The sequence below is a fragment of the Osmerus eperlanus genome, chromosome 2 (assembly GCF_963692335.1).
Source record: "Osmerus eperlanus chromosome 2, fOsmEpe2.1, whole genome shotgun sequence".
In the NCBI taxonomy this organism is placed as follows: Eukaryota; Metazoa; Chordata; class Actinopteri; order Osmeriformes; family Osmeridae; genus Osmerus; species Osmerus eperlanus.
Window position 1 is genome coordinate 3,035,531 of NC_085019.1, and position 19,466 is coordinate 3,054,996.

At 46.1% G+C, this 19,466-nt stretch overlaps 2 protein-coding genes and 1 non-coding gene across 3 annotated transcripts in view; all 3 read right to left on the bottom strand.

Moving 5' to 3' along the window:
- lasp1 (LIM and SH3 protein 1) overlaps positions 1-10,415 on the bottom strand; it is a 20,275-nt gene extending 9,860 nt beyond the window's left edge. Inside the window, exons 1-2 of the mRNA XM_062446894.1 lie at positions 10,125-10,415; positions 2,628-2,722 (exon numbers count right to left, since the gene is read on the bottom strand). Coding sequence (XP_062302878.1) covers positions 2,628-2,708 — 81 coding nt within the window. The 5' untranslated portion in view covers positions 2,709-2,722; positions 10,125-10,415. The remainder of the gene's footprint in view (positions 1-2,627; positions 2,723-10,124) is intronic.
- A 534-nt stretch (positions 10,416-10,949) lies between these two features.
- On the bottom strand, positions 10,950-19,220 carry LOC134007127 (plexin domain-containing protein 1-like). Its single transcript, XM_062446311.1, has 14 exons — positions 18,911-19,220; positions 14,355-14,491; positions 13,976-14,116; positions 13,576-13,645; positions 13,374-13,496; positions 13,174-13,292; positions 12,932-13,031; positions 12,722-12,817; positions 12,505-12,586; positions 12,153-12,213; positions 11,949-12,075; positions 11,827-11,862; positions 11,575-11,732; positions 10,950-11,385 (listed from the first exon to the last, which is right to left on the bottom strand). The coding sequence occupies exons 1-14, from the start codon at positions 18,984-18,986 to the stop codon at positions 11,272-11,274; spliced, it is 1,440 nt and encodes a 479-aa protein (XP_062302295.1). The 5' UTR covers positions 18,987-19,220; the 3' UTR covers positions 10,950-11,271.
- Positions 13,709-13,780, bottom strand: trnac-gca (transfer RNA cysteine (anticodon GCA)). Its single transcript has one exon. It is a non-coding gene; the product is annotated as a tRNA-Cys (tRNA).
- Positions 19,221-19,466: the final 246 nt, after the last annotated feature.

A 19,466-nucleotide genomic window follows, 5' to 3' on the forward strand; every position in this document is an offset into this window, starting at 1 on the left:
GCAGCTGCTATCAGGTTCCATTCAAATGTAGCGGTTAGCTGAGCTAGCGGCGTTAGCGGCTTGAGCCGTGGCAGAGAGGAGAGACTTTATGCCAGATCATGAGGACAGCTTTCTAGAAGCATCCTGTTTTAACGAGCTACGGTGTTGTAAAGGAAGCCCTTGCTGTGCCATTCTCCTCTCTGTCTGGGTGGCTTAAAGATTATTACACCAGCAGGATGCAGTAGTAAAAGTCATAATAGCATAATATTTGCATGTCTTATTTTTAGAGTAGGGTGTGTCTGGTTCGGCGGGCAGTGGCAGCACAGCCAGTGCCAAACAGAACTTCTTTGTTTTGAAAAACCGCCTAGAGGAACAAAAGAGGGTGTAGCTTGCTTCCCATGTTACCCATTCGAAAACGTTTAGCGTTTTCGCGTTTGAACGCGTGTGTCAACGTGTGCAGCGTTTACGCATGTCTGGGTAGCCGACGCCAGGCTGAGAGTGCATGCGTGCGTAAGAGTCCGGGTTTGGTGCGCGCGTGCATGAGTCAGTCTTCACGAATCCTCATCCATCCGTAGGGGCTGCATAATAAGGTAATGAGTCACTGACACACACCCACACACACTCACACACCTACACACACAGCAGCACCGAGACAAGACAGGGCTGTGTGACGACCTAGTGACAGCTAGGCTCCGCCCACGGCACTTGTGAAGGACGGAACCAGTCATACGTGGCCGGCCTGCATCTCCAGAGTCTGGGAGCCCCCTCCTCGTGCCCCCCTCCGCGTGCCCCCCTCCGCGTGCCCCCCTCCGCGTGCACAGAGACTAGGAGGAAAGCAGAGCGGCACTAGGATGATAGTCGGACTGCCGTCCACGCTGCCAGACTGCCGGAATCCACGACAGGCAGGGGCTAATATTTTAATGCACACGCAGGGAAGCTATTTCACTGACTGGGCTCTTTTCCAAACCGTTTCCATCACCAGCGAGGGGCAGCACTCGCTTTCTGCGACGAGCGAGTGGCAGGATGCTGAGATGTCATTCTGTGCGGGTAAACAGACTTTAAATCACCCAGGTTATTCATTAACCACATATCTGAAGCCACCCATGTTAACTGCATGACTGCCCTGCATTTAATTAGCCGAGGCCTAAATGATGAAGGATTTCACAAACATGGCGCCAATGTGGCAACGTAATCACTGACTCGCACAATCCCCAGTCTGTCTGCCATCCCCAATTTCCCACAATCCCCACTGTCTTGTCTCCCACAATTCCCCGGTGGCCCCGCCCACCAAAGAAAGAAATGCCATTCTCATGCTGAGGTGGGTGGGCACAGCCGGGGGCGTATCTCCTGCTGAGGGCAGATATAGAAGAGTTAGTTCTCCGGTCGACGACCGCAGCAGAGCGACGGAACGCGGGGGCCGAGCGTTCCGTCCCCGGAGAGGCGGGGCTCTTCCTCTGAGGGTGTTTACCTTAATGAGAGGGGACTTCAACAAACGGAAGGATGCATAATAAACACAGCGTGGGGGGGGGGGGGCTCTTCCCTGAGGAGGGCTGAACTAGAAGGAGGAGGGAGCGGGGCGGGGTGGGGGAGAGAGTGATCTGACAGAGAGAAGCCACAGATTAAAGCCCCTTAACTTGACTTAAGAGCGTTCGGACTGGAATCGAGAGACAGGGACAGCAGTCGTCACCCTGGTGCGAGAGAGACTAAGGGGAGAGCAGCTTATTGGATTGTGCACAGGCGGACAGATGGAGCAGCATATTGAGCGTCAGGGTTTGGGGGAGGATGCGTTAGTTAGTGTATCCTTAACAAACAGGCAGAACCAATGGTGCCTTCCCCTGAAAATGCATGAGTGAAACGCAAGTGAAGAACTGAAAAGCTTGTCAGAACACGAAGCCACGCCTTCACTCCGCCTTCACTCCACATTCACCCCACATTCACCCCACATTCTCCCCCCCCCCCCCCCCCCCCCCCTTTGACCGCACGCATGAATGCAAGCGTACACACACACAGCGAGGTGAAGTGAAAATCGTGCCAGGTTCGTGGGAGTGTAGCACTGGGGGATTCCAAGGATTCCTCACCGGCCTTGAAAGCGTGGGCATACGTGGGAGTAGGGGAGTGTGTGTGGAAGCCTGTGTGTGTCCGTGTGTGTGTGTGTCCGTGTGTGTGTGTGTCACTCCAGAGGAACTCGTGGAATTTCCTTCGCTGAGCCCCCCTGAGGAGAGGGCAGAGGGGTGGGGGTGGGGGTGAGAGGAGAGCAGGGGGTATGTCCTTTCCCACACTACCCCCTCGCTCTCCCTCTCTGGGGGCGCAGGGGATGCCAGAGAGAGAGAGAGAGGGGTGGAGAGGAGGAGAAAAGACAGGAAGTTGCATCCACTGGGAAACACACAGCTGGGCTGGAACACACACACACACTCAAAGCATCTTGGGTCGGTTAACTTCCCCGTCTTCGCTCTTTAGCGATGATGAAATCTGACGTGGTGATATCTCGGGAATGTGGGAGTGAACTGTGCATTGTGTGTGTCTTATGGCACAAGTTCCTACTTGTGAACTGTGCATTGTGTGTGTCTTATGGCACAAGTTCCTACTTGTGAACTGTGCATTGTGCGTGTCTTATTGCACAGTTCCTGCGTGTGCAAGGGACTACTTACGCGTTGCAGTAGGGCTTCTTTTCGAAGCCTTTGTAATTCTTCATGTTTAGAGTCATTTTGCAGATCTCGCAGCTGAAGCATCCTTTGTGCCAGTACTGTCAGAGAGAGAGAAAGAGAGAGAGAGAGAGAGGGTAGAGAGACAGAGAGAGAGACAGAGAGAGAGAGAGAGAGAGAGAGAGACAAAGACAGGTAAAAGACTAGATTAGACATTATTCCACCAAAGGGGCTTTAACCACACGTTACTGCATGGCTGTGTGGGCAATCATTTGCCCAAATGAGGCCAACCAGGAACTACATTTAGCCTAATACCTTTCAGGGTTTGCAGGTTAGGAGGAGGAAGCGAAAGAGACACACCAACTGATGTAGAAAGGAAGTTAGGTTTCCATCACAGCTTCATAGAGTTGCAGGGGTGCAAGACTTCCTCTTTCTCTACCATGGTTATTTATAACACAGCCATTTCAGTGGAGCTTAACGAGTAGGGAAGGAACTGTGTATGTGTGTTTATGTAAATGCATTATCAGAACACCAACTGTTATGTGTAACCAATCCACTTGGAAGGAAATTGGCAGAAAAATTCATAATAAAAGAATTGACTTCCTGAATAAAAAATGTTGTTTTTGTTTTTGCTAAACAACCTGTCCTCAGAGCTTCTCCCTGGGGCAGGGTGAGCTTACTGGAAGGTCAGGGCGCTGGAATACGCATCCCCATCCTCCTGTCACGGGGAGGAAGAGAGAGTGCTCTTTTGCATGTTCAACCTTATCAAGCCGGTCAAAGGCAGCGGTCACACCTGTCTGGAAATACTATCCAAACACACAACAACATAACTGGGACTGGAGGGTTTGACTAACTTAGTTTTAGACGACCACTGATTGCCTCCGGGTTAATGCCCCGTTCGAAAGGTGAATGTTTATAAACGGGCGTACACCTCGCGTACACCTCGACAAGGATTCATCTTAGTCGTCGTAAAAAGGCCTGTAGCTGGGTAGATGACAAACGCAGTTCAATTCCAGGGTTTCCAGATCTTGGTTAATCATACTGACTAATACAGTACACATGTAGCATGTTCACACACACTAGACCCACAGAAAGGACTCCCATGTACCCCCTCCTGCTGACAGAAACACTCTGCTGCTGGACTGACAACCAGGAAATGTTCCCATGCTCTGTTTGGGTCTGGAGACTCCCTTTCTCTCCTCGTCTGTCGTTCTGCTCATTTCTGCAGTCCTGTCTATCTCTCTCCCTCCATCTCTCTCCTTCCATCTCTCTCCTTCCATCTCTCTCCGTCCATCTCTCTCCGTCCATCTCTCTCCCTCCATCTCTCTCCCTCCATCTCTCTCCATCCATCTCTCTCCCTCCATCTCTCTCCCTCCATCTCCATAACAACCCGGCCTCTTTGCTTCTCATCCCCCTCCTCCCTGCCCTCCTCCTCCCCCTCTCTCCCTTGGCAGCAGGATGATCTGTGGCTGGGGGGTTCAGAGGGGGACTGAGGGAGGGAGGCCGGAGGGAGGGTAGAAGCAGGGAAGGAATATGAAAGGAAGTAGAGGGGAGGGGGTGGAGTGAGGCAATGATCTGGCTGTTCCTGCTTGTCATCAAGGGAAGAAGAGCGAGGGGAGGGGGCAGAGTGGGATAGAGAAAATAAAGAGGGAGTCCTTATTAACGTGGCCCGGAGGCATTCTGCCATCCTTCCCTCTCTCTCTCCCTCTCTCTTCATCACTATACATTCCACTCCACTCGTCTATACACACACACACACACACACACACAGATCTTTAGACATAACAGTCCGGATCAAAACAGAACACACACAAAGATATATGGGCCTTACGGTACATTCATAAGCCTGCCAGCACGCACACACACACACACACACACACTCAATGTGTTGGGGAGAGGGCATTAGCTGATGCATCCATCATTTAGCTTGTGTGCGGAGATAGGAGGATAATAAAGTAGACCTATGTGCTCCAGTCCTGATACAGAGCTGGCTATAAATCACTGGGATGGGCCTCTCTCCTTGGTTCACTGTCTGGGACCTCAGATTAGCCACAGCTTTGTAGACAATAACTACACCTTTACCTCCACTGATTAGACATTAATTAACAAAGAACATATGAGATCATATAATAATAATAATAACAACAAGTATTACATAATAGGAGATTTAAACTCAGGAAATCGCTTGAAACATTGAGCTGTGACACCAATACAGGATGCCAGTCTGGTTGCTTCTCTTTGGCTTGTATGGGTTTGTATGGGTTTGTGTGTGGGTGTGTGTGTTTCGTACGAGGCTGCTGACCAGCAGATGGGTCATACAAAAGAGCCAGGTTCATACTGGACACAGGCCCTGAGCCCTGGTCAATGAAGGTCTGATCCACAGCCAAACAATCCCCTGACTAAGAGAGACAGGAGGACCTCCATAGACAAACACAGCCCCTCTCCCTCTCTCTCACTCTCCCTCTCGTTCTCTCCCTCGCTCTGCCTCTCTCTCCCTCGCTCTCGCTCTCCCTCTCTCTCCCTCTCTCTGGCCGGCTGGCTGGAATAGAGGCCTAACTTCTCTGCGGCTCTGGCACTGTCCATCCCAGACACTCAGAGGAGAGCCTGGGCGTTTCCCCGACTACTCTCTTGGTCGTGACCATCTGCAGCTGTGGCGGCCATCTTGGTCTCTCTTCTTGTAGCCCAGTCAAGGTGAGATGTCCCACCGCCTACACTAGCCTGTTACATGGAGAGGAGAATGCGACAAACTGAAGAAGTTTGTCAAGTGGAGTGTGAATCTAATGCGTTGGGGGTGAAGTGGAACTAATATGGTCTGAGTGCTGGACTTTGATCCCGTTTCCTGGGGGTAAATATTGACCTAGGGTAGGTTACACACAACAGGCCTGTCCTCCAGTATTTAACCGGCAATTCCATACACCATCCAACCTGCTAACCCACATTCCACCATGTCTACCCCCTCACCCAGATCCCATGACCCCTCTCAGGTGAGTGTAGAGACGGGGAGAAAGGGAGGGGGGGGGGGGAGAGAGAGAGAGGGGGGGGGGAGAAATAAAGAAATTGCAAAAGAGTGAGAGAAAAAGGGGAAGGAGGGAGGAAGATGGAGAGGGTGGTCTGAGGGGGGAGGACTATGCAAAGGAAAACCTGACTCTGGGTACAGAGGCTTGTTCTGGCAGTCAGTTGGAAAATCAGGACACTGCAGAGAGAGAGCCCTAGAAAAAAACACACCCTATGAAGCGAGATTGTCTTCCTGCATCAGCGCAGCTCCAGGGCACGTGCATGTGTGTGTGTGTGAACATGATGCATGCGTGTCAGCAGGATCCGAGACTACTGTACACTCAAGAGAACATGCTCGGTCAGCCTAGGAACGCCCTCAGACTGAGACGGAAACAACCCCTGCAGCACATTGAGAGCCATCCCTCTTCCAGACTGGAGCTGGGGGGGTGGGTGGCTACGCTACGGGTTCAAGGCAGTGCCTGTGTCTGTGCTCACTGACTTACTACCAAACGTGTAACCGAAAGCATCCCAACTGTACAGATGTAAACGTGAGACATGGTTTCACTTCATAGCTAGGAGTATGAATGAGTATGTAAATTAATGGTGGCGCTCTACAATCACTGTGTGCGCGTGCGTGCGTGCGTGTTCACTCAACGGCAACAGACACCGAGCACTGGGCCCACATCTGGCTCTCAGTTTTAGAGGAAACTCATTAAACTCCATCGGTAATTACTAACCGACCTGATCCATTTGTTTATACAACAATGCACGTCTTTCATGTCACCCAGCGGGGAAACAGAGCAGTGATGGCACTGGGGGTTCTCTATCAAAGTATGCACTTAACACGCATTTTCAAACCACTCTTAAGAGTGGATGTGTTATAGTGTGCACTTAGCGTCCGCCTGGCACCTGCCTGGTGCCCGCCTGGTGCTCTGTCTGTCTGGAAGCCCTTCCGAGGAGGACCTGAGAGGACCGGCTCTGCTGAGGAGGGGGGGCGGACTCACTGCTGTCTAGTCATGGTGCACCTTCACCTGAACTCCCCTACACGGGCGTGTCCCCTTATAGTGACCTGGCCACTTCTCTTAGGTGGGGAGCGTGACTCGGACAGGCATGGTGCTGTTCTCTGGTCAGGGGACCAGGCATGCCATGCGACAACATGTAAACACCAGACATTTCCATACACTTTTTATTACCCATGTACAATATTCAAATAATCCTGCATCTGTGGACTAGTCTCATGTCAGATGATGTGCAATTCAAATATGTCCCATAATGGTCTGACAAATATACTGCCTATCCTCCATTTAGTCATAATAGCCTCTTGGGCTGAATAATGTTTTCCAACAAAATCTGGTTTAAAAACAGAATCTGTGTATATATACAGTATATCTAGACAGATTGTTCCAGATTGCTGGGTCATGTTGACCAGTTTGTCCAGCCCCCTTACAGCCAGCCGGAGGGAGGCACACGAGCAGGCATGCCAGCCTCACATTAGTCCCACTGTACTGTCCTTTCCTGTCCTGTACTGTCCTGTGCTGTCCTGTCCTGTCATGTACTGTCATGTCCTGTACTGTCCTGTCCTGTACTGTCCTGTACTGTCCTGTACTGTCCTGTACTGTCCTGTGCTGTCCTGTGCTGTTCAAACTGCGAATGTGCCTTGTGAGTCTGCATGTAAGACAGCTTTGCACATGTTGGATAGACAATTTATAACACTATCAGATAACACTATATCCTTTCCTCCCATACAGCTAAAGAGCAGACTATGTCATGGTATGTCACAATTAATTATCAACGCTTGCAAAATAATGGAGGAGTCCTTGAAGAAGGCTTCTCCTATTGGCTGGATCTGCCACAGTCTCAAAGGAAGAGCATGCATCACATGCTGGAAGAGTATGTGACACAGCTCCATCTCACACAGGAAAGGGAGCCTAATCATTCTATCTTCACTGACATAGGCAACGGTCTAAAACGTCCACACCCGCCATTAAAAAAAATCACACATTCAAATGTACGGGAAGCACTGTGCTGACACATCGCTGCTTGCACAAGCACGACTTCGCTCGTGTCTCTTTTCCACACACAAATTTGTTTGAATTAGCGTGGTTTGCATATCGATTTCCTTGATCACAGTGTGTGTGTGTGTGTGTGTGTATCTAGATGTCTCCATTTGAAACCCTGTTTAAAAGCCTGCTGACCTCAGGGCTTCCTCGGTCAACAGCACTGCCCAGCTCTCACTTCCTGTCTTTACGTGTCCTCAGCTGCCCCCTCCTTCTGAGGGGACCAGCCCACCACTGCTGTACCGCTACGCAGCTCCACAGACAAGCAGCCATCTGTGGCACAGCCTCTCCATAGGCCACACGTTAGACCGTGAGGGTGGCGGGCAAACAGGTAGGCTATTCAGCAACTGCTGACCACCGCAAGCTGGCCTGCCCTGTCCTCACGCGAGACAGGCCCGGGGAGGAGGACGTCCTCGCTTGCCAAACAGGAGAGGAGAGGGGCGGCCGGAGCCGCAGAGAAGGAGAGGAGCGGGGGGGAGGTTGTTTTCACGTCTGAGAGGAGGAGGAGTGCCTCTGCCGAACGGCCGCATGGACAGACGCTCTAGAATGGCAGGCCCCTTTTCCTGTGTGCACTTCAGAGCAGGGCGACGGCACAAACCTCTGACAGAGCACGTTCTATGGGAGTGTCTGTCTGACGGAATGCAAGCTGCTCCAGGCAGTGCTTCCAGAACACTCTTGGGTTCTGTTTGCAAACCCAGTTCTTATCAGTGTTTTCACTCCTCTGAAATGAATTTGCTGCACTTAAGGACCATATTTGCACCTGGTGTCATCTCAATCGTAAAAAAACTAAAAACGAAACCAAAAATGTTTTACAGTTATTCTGCAAGAATACGCAAACTGGACTACAACACTAAAAGCATGAGACAACAGGCATAGGCTGTGGACCATAGGTTAATATAAATGGTGATGAAAAGATTGGTTGAGCTTCCGCAACAATTAATTGGTCTGAATGCACTGTACAATCTTAAGAGCAAAGACACTGACGGCTGGCCTCGGCCCTCATCCCAAGGGAGTCTATAGATTTCCACACCCTGATAGATACCATTAGGCCTGTTTATCTATCCAGAGATATGTGACAGTGAGCCAGTAAACACTAATGTTGGATGGTTATCACACTGATCACAAAACAACAATATTGTGCTCTAATCTACTGAGCTAAGCAGTTATGTAAGCAAGCTTCCTAACATCAGAATAGTTTCTTTAGTAATGACAAATAAATGACTTATTTAGAGGCCTGACAGGCTAAATATACATCTGGTCTTGATCACAAAAACGACCCAAAATTAGAACATTAAACCATAATAGTTATTCGAAAAAAGGATTTGGATAAAACATATAACAAAACAATCCCCTTGTTGAAGTAGATTCTGTCAAACCCCACATTTCTTCTGAGCAGAGCTGCTGGTTGTGAACGGAACAGGAAACGTTTGCTTGGCTAATTATTAAACTGTAGTAAAAGCAATAGCTAACGCTATCTGGCTATGGTTTTTTTACGATCATGCTTAGGTATGTGAGTCTATGAACGCAGAAATGCAATAGCAGTACTTAAACAACTAAATTCGGGATTAAACGCAACACTCACGCAAATAACCTAGAAAATTTGGATTTACTGAAGAATGGCTACATTGTCACTGACACAGGCTTTTGAGTAGGCACGCTAGTAGCTAGCTCGTCTATTAGCTCAGGAGATCCGGGGCTAGGTAGGTTCACTCGTTTTGAACAAAACGGGAGATGGCCCTTCAGCCGTCAAGTGGCCGTGCGGCTACAGAAGCTTTGCTCAAATGGTGACTATGCGGCATCGGGATTACTTTGATAAAACACCCGAGCGGCCTCTTGTACTGACGATTAATGGAATCAGAATAAGGTCCATGCGGAAGCTTTGTGTAACGATAGTTACACTTAAGCCTAAGCAGCTAGTCTACTTTTCTTGTCAAATATTTCTTAAGCGAATCAACAGCCTTCTTCCTCCTCTCTCCGCCTTCGAAACATTTACCGATTTCAGTGTCTTATTATCTACATGGAATAGCATAGCTACTAGCTAAGGCAGTGATTTCGGTGGTCATAACTGCCAGATGCTGTTTTTTTATCTTAAATGTGAGTCACTTCCTACAGTCGGTACACTTGCTTGGTTAAAAGTAGCAACGTTTTTTTCTGTGTTGAACAGTAGGCACTTATGAACATCAAACCACCCTGAGGAATGCAAAAAGCGGGAAGTTGTAACACCGCGGGGCGGCCCTGCTACCCTACACGAAAGACACTTATGACATGAATGCATGGAAAGCTTGCTAGCTAGTGCTACCTGTCTTTAGTGTTGGCTAATTGTAACATATTCATAAATTCAATAGGCTATATAGTGAAATTAGGCAAATACTGAAAGCGAATATGGGAGGAGATAGCCTTTGTATGCTAGACCCTTGTATGCAATGGAAAGAACGGAAAATATTGTTCTCACCTTGTCCAGACAATTCACTTTTTCCGTGGGGTACACGACTCGATTACATCTGCCACACAACGGATTCATGTTTGAGCCGGATTGCTCTCTCTAGGATGATAGCTAATAAACAAGAACTGTGAAAAATGTAAAGTCGCAAGATTTGTTGATTAAAAATGTTCTTCAGAACAATTCGAGTTTGGCAAAAAGATTTATCAATCAAATCCAAGAGACTGTTATCGTTGAAAGCGCACAGCTGGCTGTCATTCTACGAACCAGACACGGAAAGCGCGGTCACGGCGCTTCTCTTTCCAACGCCGCGCTCCCGAGGAGAAAACGAAGGGGGTGGTTCCAGGAAGGAAGCGCAACAACAGTGATTGGGTGGTACAATGTTAAAAGAGATGACCAGCGACTTAATAAAGACATATTTTTTCATGTATTTGATTTCTTGAATCAAAGCATAGCGACATTACATTTACAAATGCATCTGAGGTGCAGGAAACCTAGCCTATCACGTTACTTATTCACATTTCAGCAGCAGTCCTTTCACACACATACCGACATCGTAACAAGTGTTCCCCAAATCAAGGTCAATCACTACTACAACAATCCAAAGAATAGTATCTTGTCAAATTCCACCCATAAAATTCAGAATCTCCATCGGTTACTGCCCATGTGAAACTCCTAATCGTTTTGCTTTGGGTGACATCTGCTGCCACGAGACAGGAACTGGATTTGTAACGGAATATCAAATGTAAGCTCTTGTGAAGCTCTGCTTTCATCTTATCATCAAAAATAGGCTTATACATTATTACAGTAAACACACTTATGAACATACGTATAGCATAGTAAATAGAATAGAGATTTGAGAAATGCACCATTTATTCAAGAAAAACCAAACAATTATAAACATTTACATGAGGAAGACAAGCAAGGATTAGGGCGTTGTGGTTGCTATACAAGGTGTCTTACCCTTACAGGGTACAATATATTTCACAGTTTATTCAAGTAGGTGCAGATGACATATTCAAAAGGACATTTTAATAAAGGAATTGCCACCCACCAACAGAAAAACTGAACTGAAATGAATTGAGTCAGAAGACTGAGATTAGACTTCAATCACTACTGAACTATATTTGGCACGTCAAATTCCAGTTCTTCTTTCCTTTCAGCATTGTGCAGCTTCGGCAATGGAATCTTTCTCATGACCCTCAAATTCAACTTGTGTGTAACTAGACTGCAATACCTTTTTTCTGAATGTCATGGACGGCCAGTTGCGTCGCTGTGGAAATGAAGCAAATGAGAAAATCTTTCAGGGTTAAAGTGAAGCAGAACAGGCCTCTTAAAAAACAATAGTTTGCATCCGGCTGGAATGCATGGATTGGATAAGAGCACAGGAGGAAGGGGACTGTGTGTGTTGGGATGAGTTACAGAATAACAGCCTGTCTGCTGCAGTGACGGCAATACAAACCTGGATGAGGTAGATGGGGGATGCAGCAGGGGAATGGAAGCTGACATACAGAGCCAGTAGCACCAGGGCCAGCAGGAGCATCACCGCGGACACCACACCAGCTATAACGCCTGTGTGAGCTGATCCCTCATGCTGCCTCGGGTGGCCTGTCTTCAGATCTACAGACGGGCATCGGGGCGACAAACACAACCAGGGTTGTGTAACCATGGTTTCATACACCCGGTGATTAAAGCCAAATCAAGATAGACCCACCTTTGCCGTTGTACTTGACAACTTGTTTGGTGTCATCTGCAGGTAGAAAAATGTTTGGTTGCAAAACGATGTCACATGATAATATCGTTGTAATTTCTTATATTAGTCATGTATACACTCACCAGCACTCACAGGGCCTTCTTGTAGAGGACACAAGTGAGTTGTGGCTTCAGGCTTGGAAGGTCCTGGGGGATCAATGGAGCTATCGGGTCCTCCCCGTGAATAATCCTCACAGGAGACATCTGTGGACTGTTCATGTGAAACAGCTCATAGGAATGGGCCTTACTTTGTATGGGGTGTTATAAATGAAATTGTTCAACACTTACCTCCATCGAGCAGGCATAGTCCAGCCACTCCTGTCTGTGTCTGTCCATTCCATCTGAGCACCTGAAACATTTACATTTAGTCATTTAGCAGACGCTCTTATCCAGAGCGACTTACAGTACAGTAAGTACAGGGACATTCCCGCCGAGGCAAGTAGGGTGAAGTGCCTTGCCCAAGGACACAACGTCATTTTGCATGGCCGGGAATCGAACCAACAACCTTCTGATTAATAGCCCGACTCCCTAACCGCTCAGCCATCTGACCCCATTCATGGGTCAGATGAAACAGGCAGCAACAAACACGATTAGACTAACAAGACTTACGTGTAGTTTCCCGCAATCTTTTTCTGCTCACCTCTGGAGGACGTTACACCAGGTACAGCCGGAAGTTAGGTTAGATGAGAGGCACAGCTCACAACTGTCATGATTTAGGCAAGCTGGACAAGGGAAGAGAGGGAGACTCAGCCTAAGAGGAAGCACGGCATGGATGGGTTAGTGTTTCTCTATGTTGATGAAGTGCTTCGTGTAAGATGACAGGCACACTCGTTCAGAGTTAGAGAGGAACAGCTTACTCGGAAGTGGTGTGAACTCAAAGGCAGAGTGGTTGGTGATCTTGGTTGTATCTACCTCAACCCGATGATACTCATACACGGTACGACGTTGGGAAACTGCATGGAAGATGGAAGAAAATTGTGTTTTATTAACTTTCAAGAGAGCTTCTGAGAAAGGCTAGTTAAGGTAACTTCAACTTGGACATCTATAGATGGTGATTTGCTGCTGACCTGTGGATAGTTTAGAGGGTTCTAGAACCATGAAGGCATCTGACAAGCCTGCCTTCACCGGGTGCTCTGGTGAACTTAGAACCTCCACTGACATAGGTATCTGGCAGAGCAAGGGAATTCAGATGTACAGACATAGCAATGGACACAAACTTAAGTACAAGCGTGTGTCTTCATGAAATACAATTTGAACTAAGAAAATATGGAAAGTTATTGGAAGTGTGCATCAGGGAAGTGAGTCTCACATCCTGGTAGCTGAATGTGATGGTCCCTGTGCGATGTAGGGCAGCCTGGAAAGTGAATGCTCCTTCTGTCTCCCTCCCTTGCAGTCGGACTCTCTCCCACTGAACGACAAACACCTCACCTGCAGTCAATACAGGTCATCAAGGGGTCAGGCTAGCCTTGAGGCAAACCGAGGACCTTACGGCATATCGCCATAGCTCACCATTGTCAAGGTACTGCACAGTGGACTCCTTAGAGTAGCTGGGGTCAAAGTTCGCCATAAGTGGAGCAATGTATTGGGTTGCTGTAAGCATCCGATGTGTGACGTCTCCCATGAATATAAACCCTGGAGATGGACAGAAGCCGATTAAAAGGAAGAACAAATTTGGTTCTAGCCACTGTCAAAGAAAAATAATGAAATTTACCTCCAGTTGCTATGGTGACTTGTCTCAGGTTATGTCCGTAGAATGGAAAGTCAAATGACAAAGCAACCTTCTGGAGATCAATGAGACAGTCATACAGGTCAAATATCTGTATATTCTATATATTTATAAAATCAGGGGGCATCCGGATTTGAACCGGGGACCTCTCGATCTGCAGTCGAATGCTCTACCACTGAGCTATACCCCCACATGTAATTTAAGTGAAGCAATTCCTGACTCATTGTGTCAAAAGCAGCAGGCTTTGTTTTACACCTTTCCCAATCTCAGGGTCAGTTATTCGTCATTCTCTAGGGTTTCATTTATATGCAAACTTACTGTGGTTGGTGTGTGCGTGTGTGCGTGTGTGTGTGTGTGCGTGTGTTTGACTCTGTATACAACTCACCGCAGCCTGTCTGTGGGTATTTGACAAAATGCCGTGCATTCTAACTTGTCCTTGCTGGAGGTCGCTCATGTCTACCCAGAGTTCACCTGGGCGATTGTTTTCTTGGCCAAAACTACGCCAGGAGTAGTATGTTCCAGAGTCCTCCGGTTATGAACAAAAAGGGGCAGATGTGGGTGATAAATAATTTTTTTAAATCAGGGTAAAAACAAAAAAACATGACGTGACATTAAAAAAATCTTCGATTTCTCATTCCAGCTGGAAGGTTGGAATATAGAACTCTTCAAGTTCTGAAAACGGCCAGCAGAGAGCAGTGTAATACAATTTTACTGCTTTCTCATCACAGAAACAGATGTGTGTATCCTCTTTAGTCCACACTTACCACTAAATGTGTCATGTTGTCTGGCAGGGTGTCAATAGTCAGTCCCTCCTCCAGTGTGTGTCTGCCCACTCTGGCATGACCTGAAGATGACCTCTGACCCCTGACACGTACTTCTGACAGTTCCTCATACTGTAGACCTGTAATATAGACCAAACAAAGTAATAAAAATGACTACAGGTATATAATCTGTATGCGGGATGTGGGACAATCTTATATTTGGGAGACTTAGGAGACTTTTGAACTCCATGACCACAGACACCATTTTTTGTTTGTTTCTGACAGCCATTGTGGTTTAACAGTGTCTTACTCTTCCGTAGAAATAATTGATACCCTACTCTGCTACTTTACTCTCTATTATACTTACCCCATAAACATAGCCGTCAAAATGGTTAACTGTTCTCTGTTTAATTGTGTATGTTGCCACGACATGCTCCTACAACCAAACCACACATGTGGATGTTGTTGGGTTTTCTGTTTCTAGGTGGGTCTGATCTCTGAGGACAAGTCATCTTAGGTTATCATAACAAATATGCTCATAGCTTATAATTTCCTTTAGACAATTGTACACGCACGTATATACAGAAATATATTTATATTACGGGGGAACAGGTCTGAACTTTTTACACCTTTAGCAGTAACTCAAAGCCCATCATAGCCTTCTACGTTTGCGCAAGAAATTGCGTGGGTGTGTTTGCTGACGTCATTCATGGTATATAAACCATGCGTCCTCTTGAATTTTCGCGGGGTGTCTCTTCTAACCCTAATTTTGGGCGGCTCTCTGTACTAACAACGTTTACTGTTTTCTCTCTCTAGCTTTCAGTGAACGACAGGGAGTTTTCGAACGGCAGTAGGATTATGGCGAACAAAAAAAGCATAGAGAAACACTCCGTCAAGCTCGATCTTCTCGAAAGAAATGCCACGAACATGCCGTGGTCAGCATGGCTGCCGCGAAGAGTTCGCCTCTGCTGCTCTGGTGTTTTCTTCGGAAGAATACTTATGTCGAGCAGATAAAAATGAGCTGGGTGTATCTTACAGGTCTGTTTTGTGACACTGCTAGAAAGCCCACGCTCAGACATTTTAATGTTGGGTAAGAGGAAGGGGTTAAGGGAAGATAGCAACTCGGTAATGTGGTAGTACTAGCTTGGAATAGGCTACAATGAACACCGAATTTAAGAAAGTCGGAATGCATTATGCTAGTTAGGGACACAAGGATCTTTGCTCGAGGACATGTTCTCCAACTGAACCTCTTGCCCGTTTAATTTTATGCTCGTGGTCTTGTTAAGCTGACGGACGAGTGGAATCAGGTGTGCCGCTGTGGCAGACTGTCCTAATCCTGTTTTCAATGTCGTAACTCCACTAAAGTTCAAGTGGTTTGTCCTTGGTACAAATATAAGACGATGCCTGTGGCGGTTTGCCTATAAACAGACGCATAAACCAAACCCCAAAATAACCCCTTGAGTGGAATGTGCATGCACAATGATCTGATGCCATGGTGGCTTTGGAGTGTGGGTGGGTATGCATGATGGGACTGAATGTTAACCGAGACGTTGTCCGCTCACCTTAGCCTTAAAATAAAAGATGAGGGAGTGTGGAAAGAAACACAAAGGACTGCTCATAACATTAAATGGACCACCAACACAATGTGTTATTCAATGCCTGTCCTGGGGTGTCTGATTTTTGTGCCAGTGACCTGTCCAGACATGTATCATGATGACTGAAACTCGGAGACTTTACACCCTAGCTGTTGAGTCCATCAGAACAGTTTCTGTGTTTGCTGTGCTCGATGCACGGCACTAGAGTATGGTATTTCATATTTTAATAAATGTTCGTTTTCTGTTTATCATACAGAACCAATGAACTATGACTCCTAGATATGGAAATACTCCAAAAAGTATGGACCAAGTCCAGGGGTTGCCATGTCATGGAAAGCTGAGGAAGATTTACATTGATATCTGGTTTAAAGGCAGAATTGTTGAAGGGATTTAGGGTTGTAGCATGTCGGCTCAGGTCAGGGCTCCAGTGTGTTATTCAGGAGAGTCATTTTCATCCCAGGGTGTACAGCACAAATTCAGTCGTCTGCTTGGGACATTAAAGTTACCCTGGTGCCTTAAATGGCTCCTTAACCATGCCTTTTTCTGCGAGTGGTCAGCATAAAACTGGGGTGAGAGGGCACACCCTTTCCTGAGGAGGCTCCGGGGGCGGACTAAGTAGCATCCATTTTACCGATGTCTCTCCTTCACCATCCAGCACAGTGCTGCTACTCCTACGCTTCAAGGTCCCTGTATCAATATCAGTAGGAGGGAGGAAGTAGGGCCAGACACTACATAGCAAACAGGAAGAGGTCTTTACACTGACACTAATCAGCTGAAAGCAAAGCAAACACAATTGTTGGTGTAGCTAGAGGTTTAAAAGGTTTCCCCCCAAAAAATTGACATTTATTTTGCAAAAAAATATTTTGGATTGTTTTTCAAAAATAGATCGTAGTTGATGAGGACTTTACTAAACTCTACGGTACTCTGCTCTGCATTCATCTTTTTTATTGACAACGGGATGCTGTTCATTTTGGCCCTGCCATAGAGTATGTGAAATTATTCAGTACATGACAACATTTATATGACAACTGGCATAATGAATAAAATAGCGAATATGGACACTGACATATCCCTCTAATGAAAACAAGAGTGCTGTGTTATCTCAGATGTAATCTGTTATGGTGAAACTCAATCGCAGAGTGGATGAGGTCAACAGGATGATTTATGTTCTTCAAGCTGCGATAAAAAAAAGCCAGTGTTTAATGAGCAGAGGAAATACGAGGATCCAAGCCAAAACCAATTCTTACAGGAGTGCTATACAAGTGCATCAACATGCATCCTTCCAAAGAATCCAGAAAATAGTTTCTCTAACCCTGGAAAAGAATTGCTGAACCTCTTTATCTTTATTTCACAGTTGGCCTTTGCACTCTCAACAAAGGGCTTGTGGTTGTCACACAAGGTCACAGAGGATCACAGCACTGATCACTGGTATTGTTAATGGCTGGGTTTCCCAGCCGTTCTAAGAGCGAACGCTCTTAGAACGCTCCTATGAAGCTCTTAGCGTTAAGAGCTTCTTAACGAATCTGGGAAACCCGGCCAATGACATTTCTATGTCATTTCAAAGTAGATTTTGTACATCAACATTCTCCACTTCTGTTGCTCTCTTTACAGACTTGGCCTACAGCATCTGCAACGTATCCAAGACATTTGTTAAGTTCTAAACAGGACAGGGGACAAGGAGCCAAGGTCTGAGGTCACCAGTCAGTATCACAATTCATTTTAATTCCTCAGTTTTGTGTTTTTATAATCTGGTTTAGATGCTGTAGATGGCTCTCTAGGGACAAGTCCTCTTGATCCTATTTCATACCATACGGCTATTGTGCTATGCAACATTAGTAAAACAATCTCCTTATTGCTGAGAAGATTTTTCAAGAGTTGTTGATCGCATCTGCAATAGAGGGGTGATTGACCTTGAGGACATCAGATCAAAACAAAGATCACTTAAATGAAAAACCAAATATTATCTGTGATCAAAGACTCAAGTTCCAAGTGAAATGTCCTTCTTTAATCATGGACTGTCAAGATAAAATATTGAGGAGTTGTGATAGGGTCGATAAGAGAAATATGATTGATTGTGTGACGTGAGTGAGGTCTACTACCTAAACAGACATTGTATTTAAATCACACTTCTTCATTGCAATATTCCACATGCACTTCAGTATATTAGGCCACTAGCACCTAGCTCAAACTGCTTTCACATATGGAGACCAATTCTGAAAATAAATATACAAATAGGCATATCTAACCATAAATCTTTCAATACATGCTCACAGAAATCCATAAAGCTATAGCATTTGTTCTCTTTCACACAAGCTACCTCTCTGGAATGCTTCAAAACACTTGATGAAGAGTGGAAGAAAAAAAGGAACATCTAAATTTAAGCATAAGCAATGTTTTTGAGGGCTGGTGTCTAGAGTCATTTGCGTGTTTGTGGAATAGGGTGTTTTTGTGGTGCCATTTTATTGTAAACAAAGTCTTACTTTTGTGTGCCCACTTGCCTGTCTACAACAAAACCATGCACCAGCTCATTCTTTATTACTTTATCAAGTGGCTCAGACTGATTCTGTGGCTGTTCTGTAGGTTGTACTGTAGGTCATAATATAAGTGAATATTCAATATATAAATGAAATATTCTTTCATAATTGACATATCTTTTATAGTATTCTACATATAATTTATTGCATGCTACCTGCTGTTACTATCCTTCACTGTATTCAATCACATACATAATTAATGCATGGGCGTGATAGTAACAAGGGGGATGTGTAAACAGGTAAACAAAGAGAAAGTTAGCTGGACATAAACGAAAAGACACAACAAGGAAGTAGGAGAAGGCAGGTGTGCATGTCTTCATCAAAAAGAAGGTAAGTAGAGGAATGAGACAAAAGACAACGTAAAGACAGTGATATGTAGTAAGAGAAAATGAACAGAAGATAGGAGCGGTGATGGATAAACAGAACTTACCTGTTTGTTGCTGAGCCCTAACTCTCCCCAAGTCTAGCAGGGAGAGTTGGATGAGTAGCACCACACAGGTAAACATGACCACAAAAACAGTGTGTCTCTTCCTTCTACAGGGTCTCTTCTGTCAGAAATGGGTGCCTTGTCTTCTGGCCTCTCTTCTTTAAAATATCTCTCCTAACACACTCCCACTCTACACCCTTCCTGCCCTCCTTAATGCTGTTCTGCCGGTTGCCATGGCAATTTCAAAGACTTCAGGATCAACTGAAGAGGTTTTGAGGCTGTGTGGAGATGAAAGTGATCTATCGCTCTCTCGAGTTTTGATGTCTCTCTCATTCTGACTCATTCCGTTTTACGTAACTTTTTTTGTATGGGATTCTGATAGAATCCTTTAGTGTAGTCACACCATCTCGCACTGCGTAACAGCCAACCGCCGTTGAAGACGACAGCCTTGACGGCATTATAGCGCCTCCTCCTGTTCAGACAAAGAAGCAAGGAAAACAACACAACATGTTGGTTTACAACCAAAACAAACATATTGCCCGAGTCACATTAAAAAGGT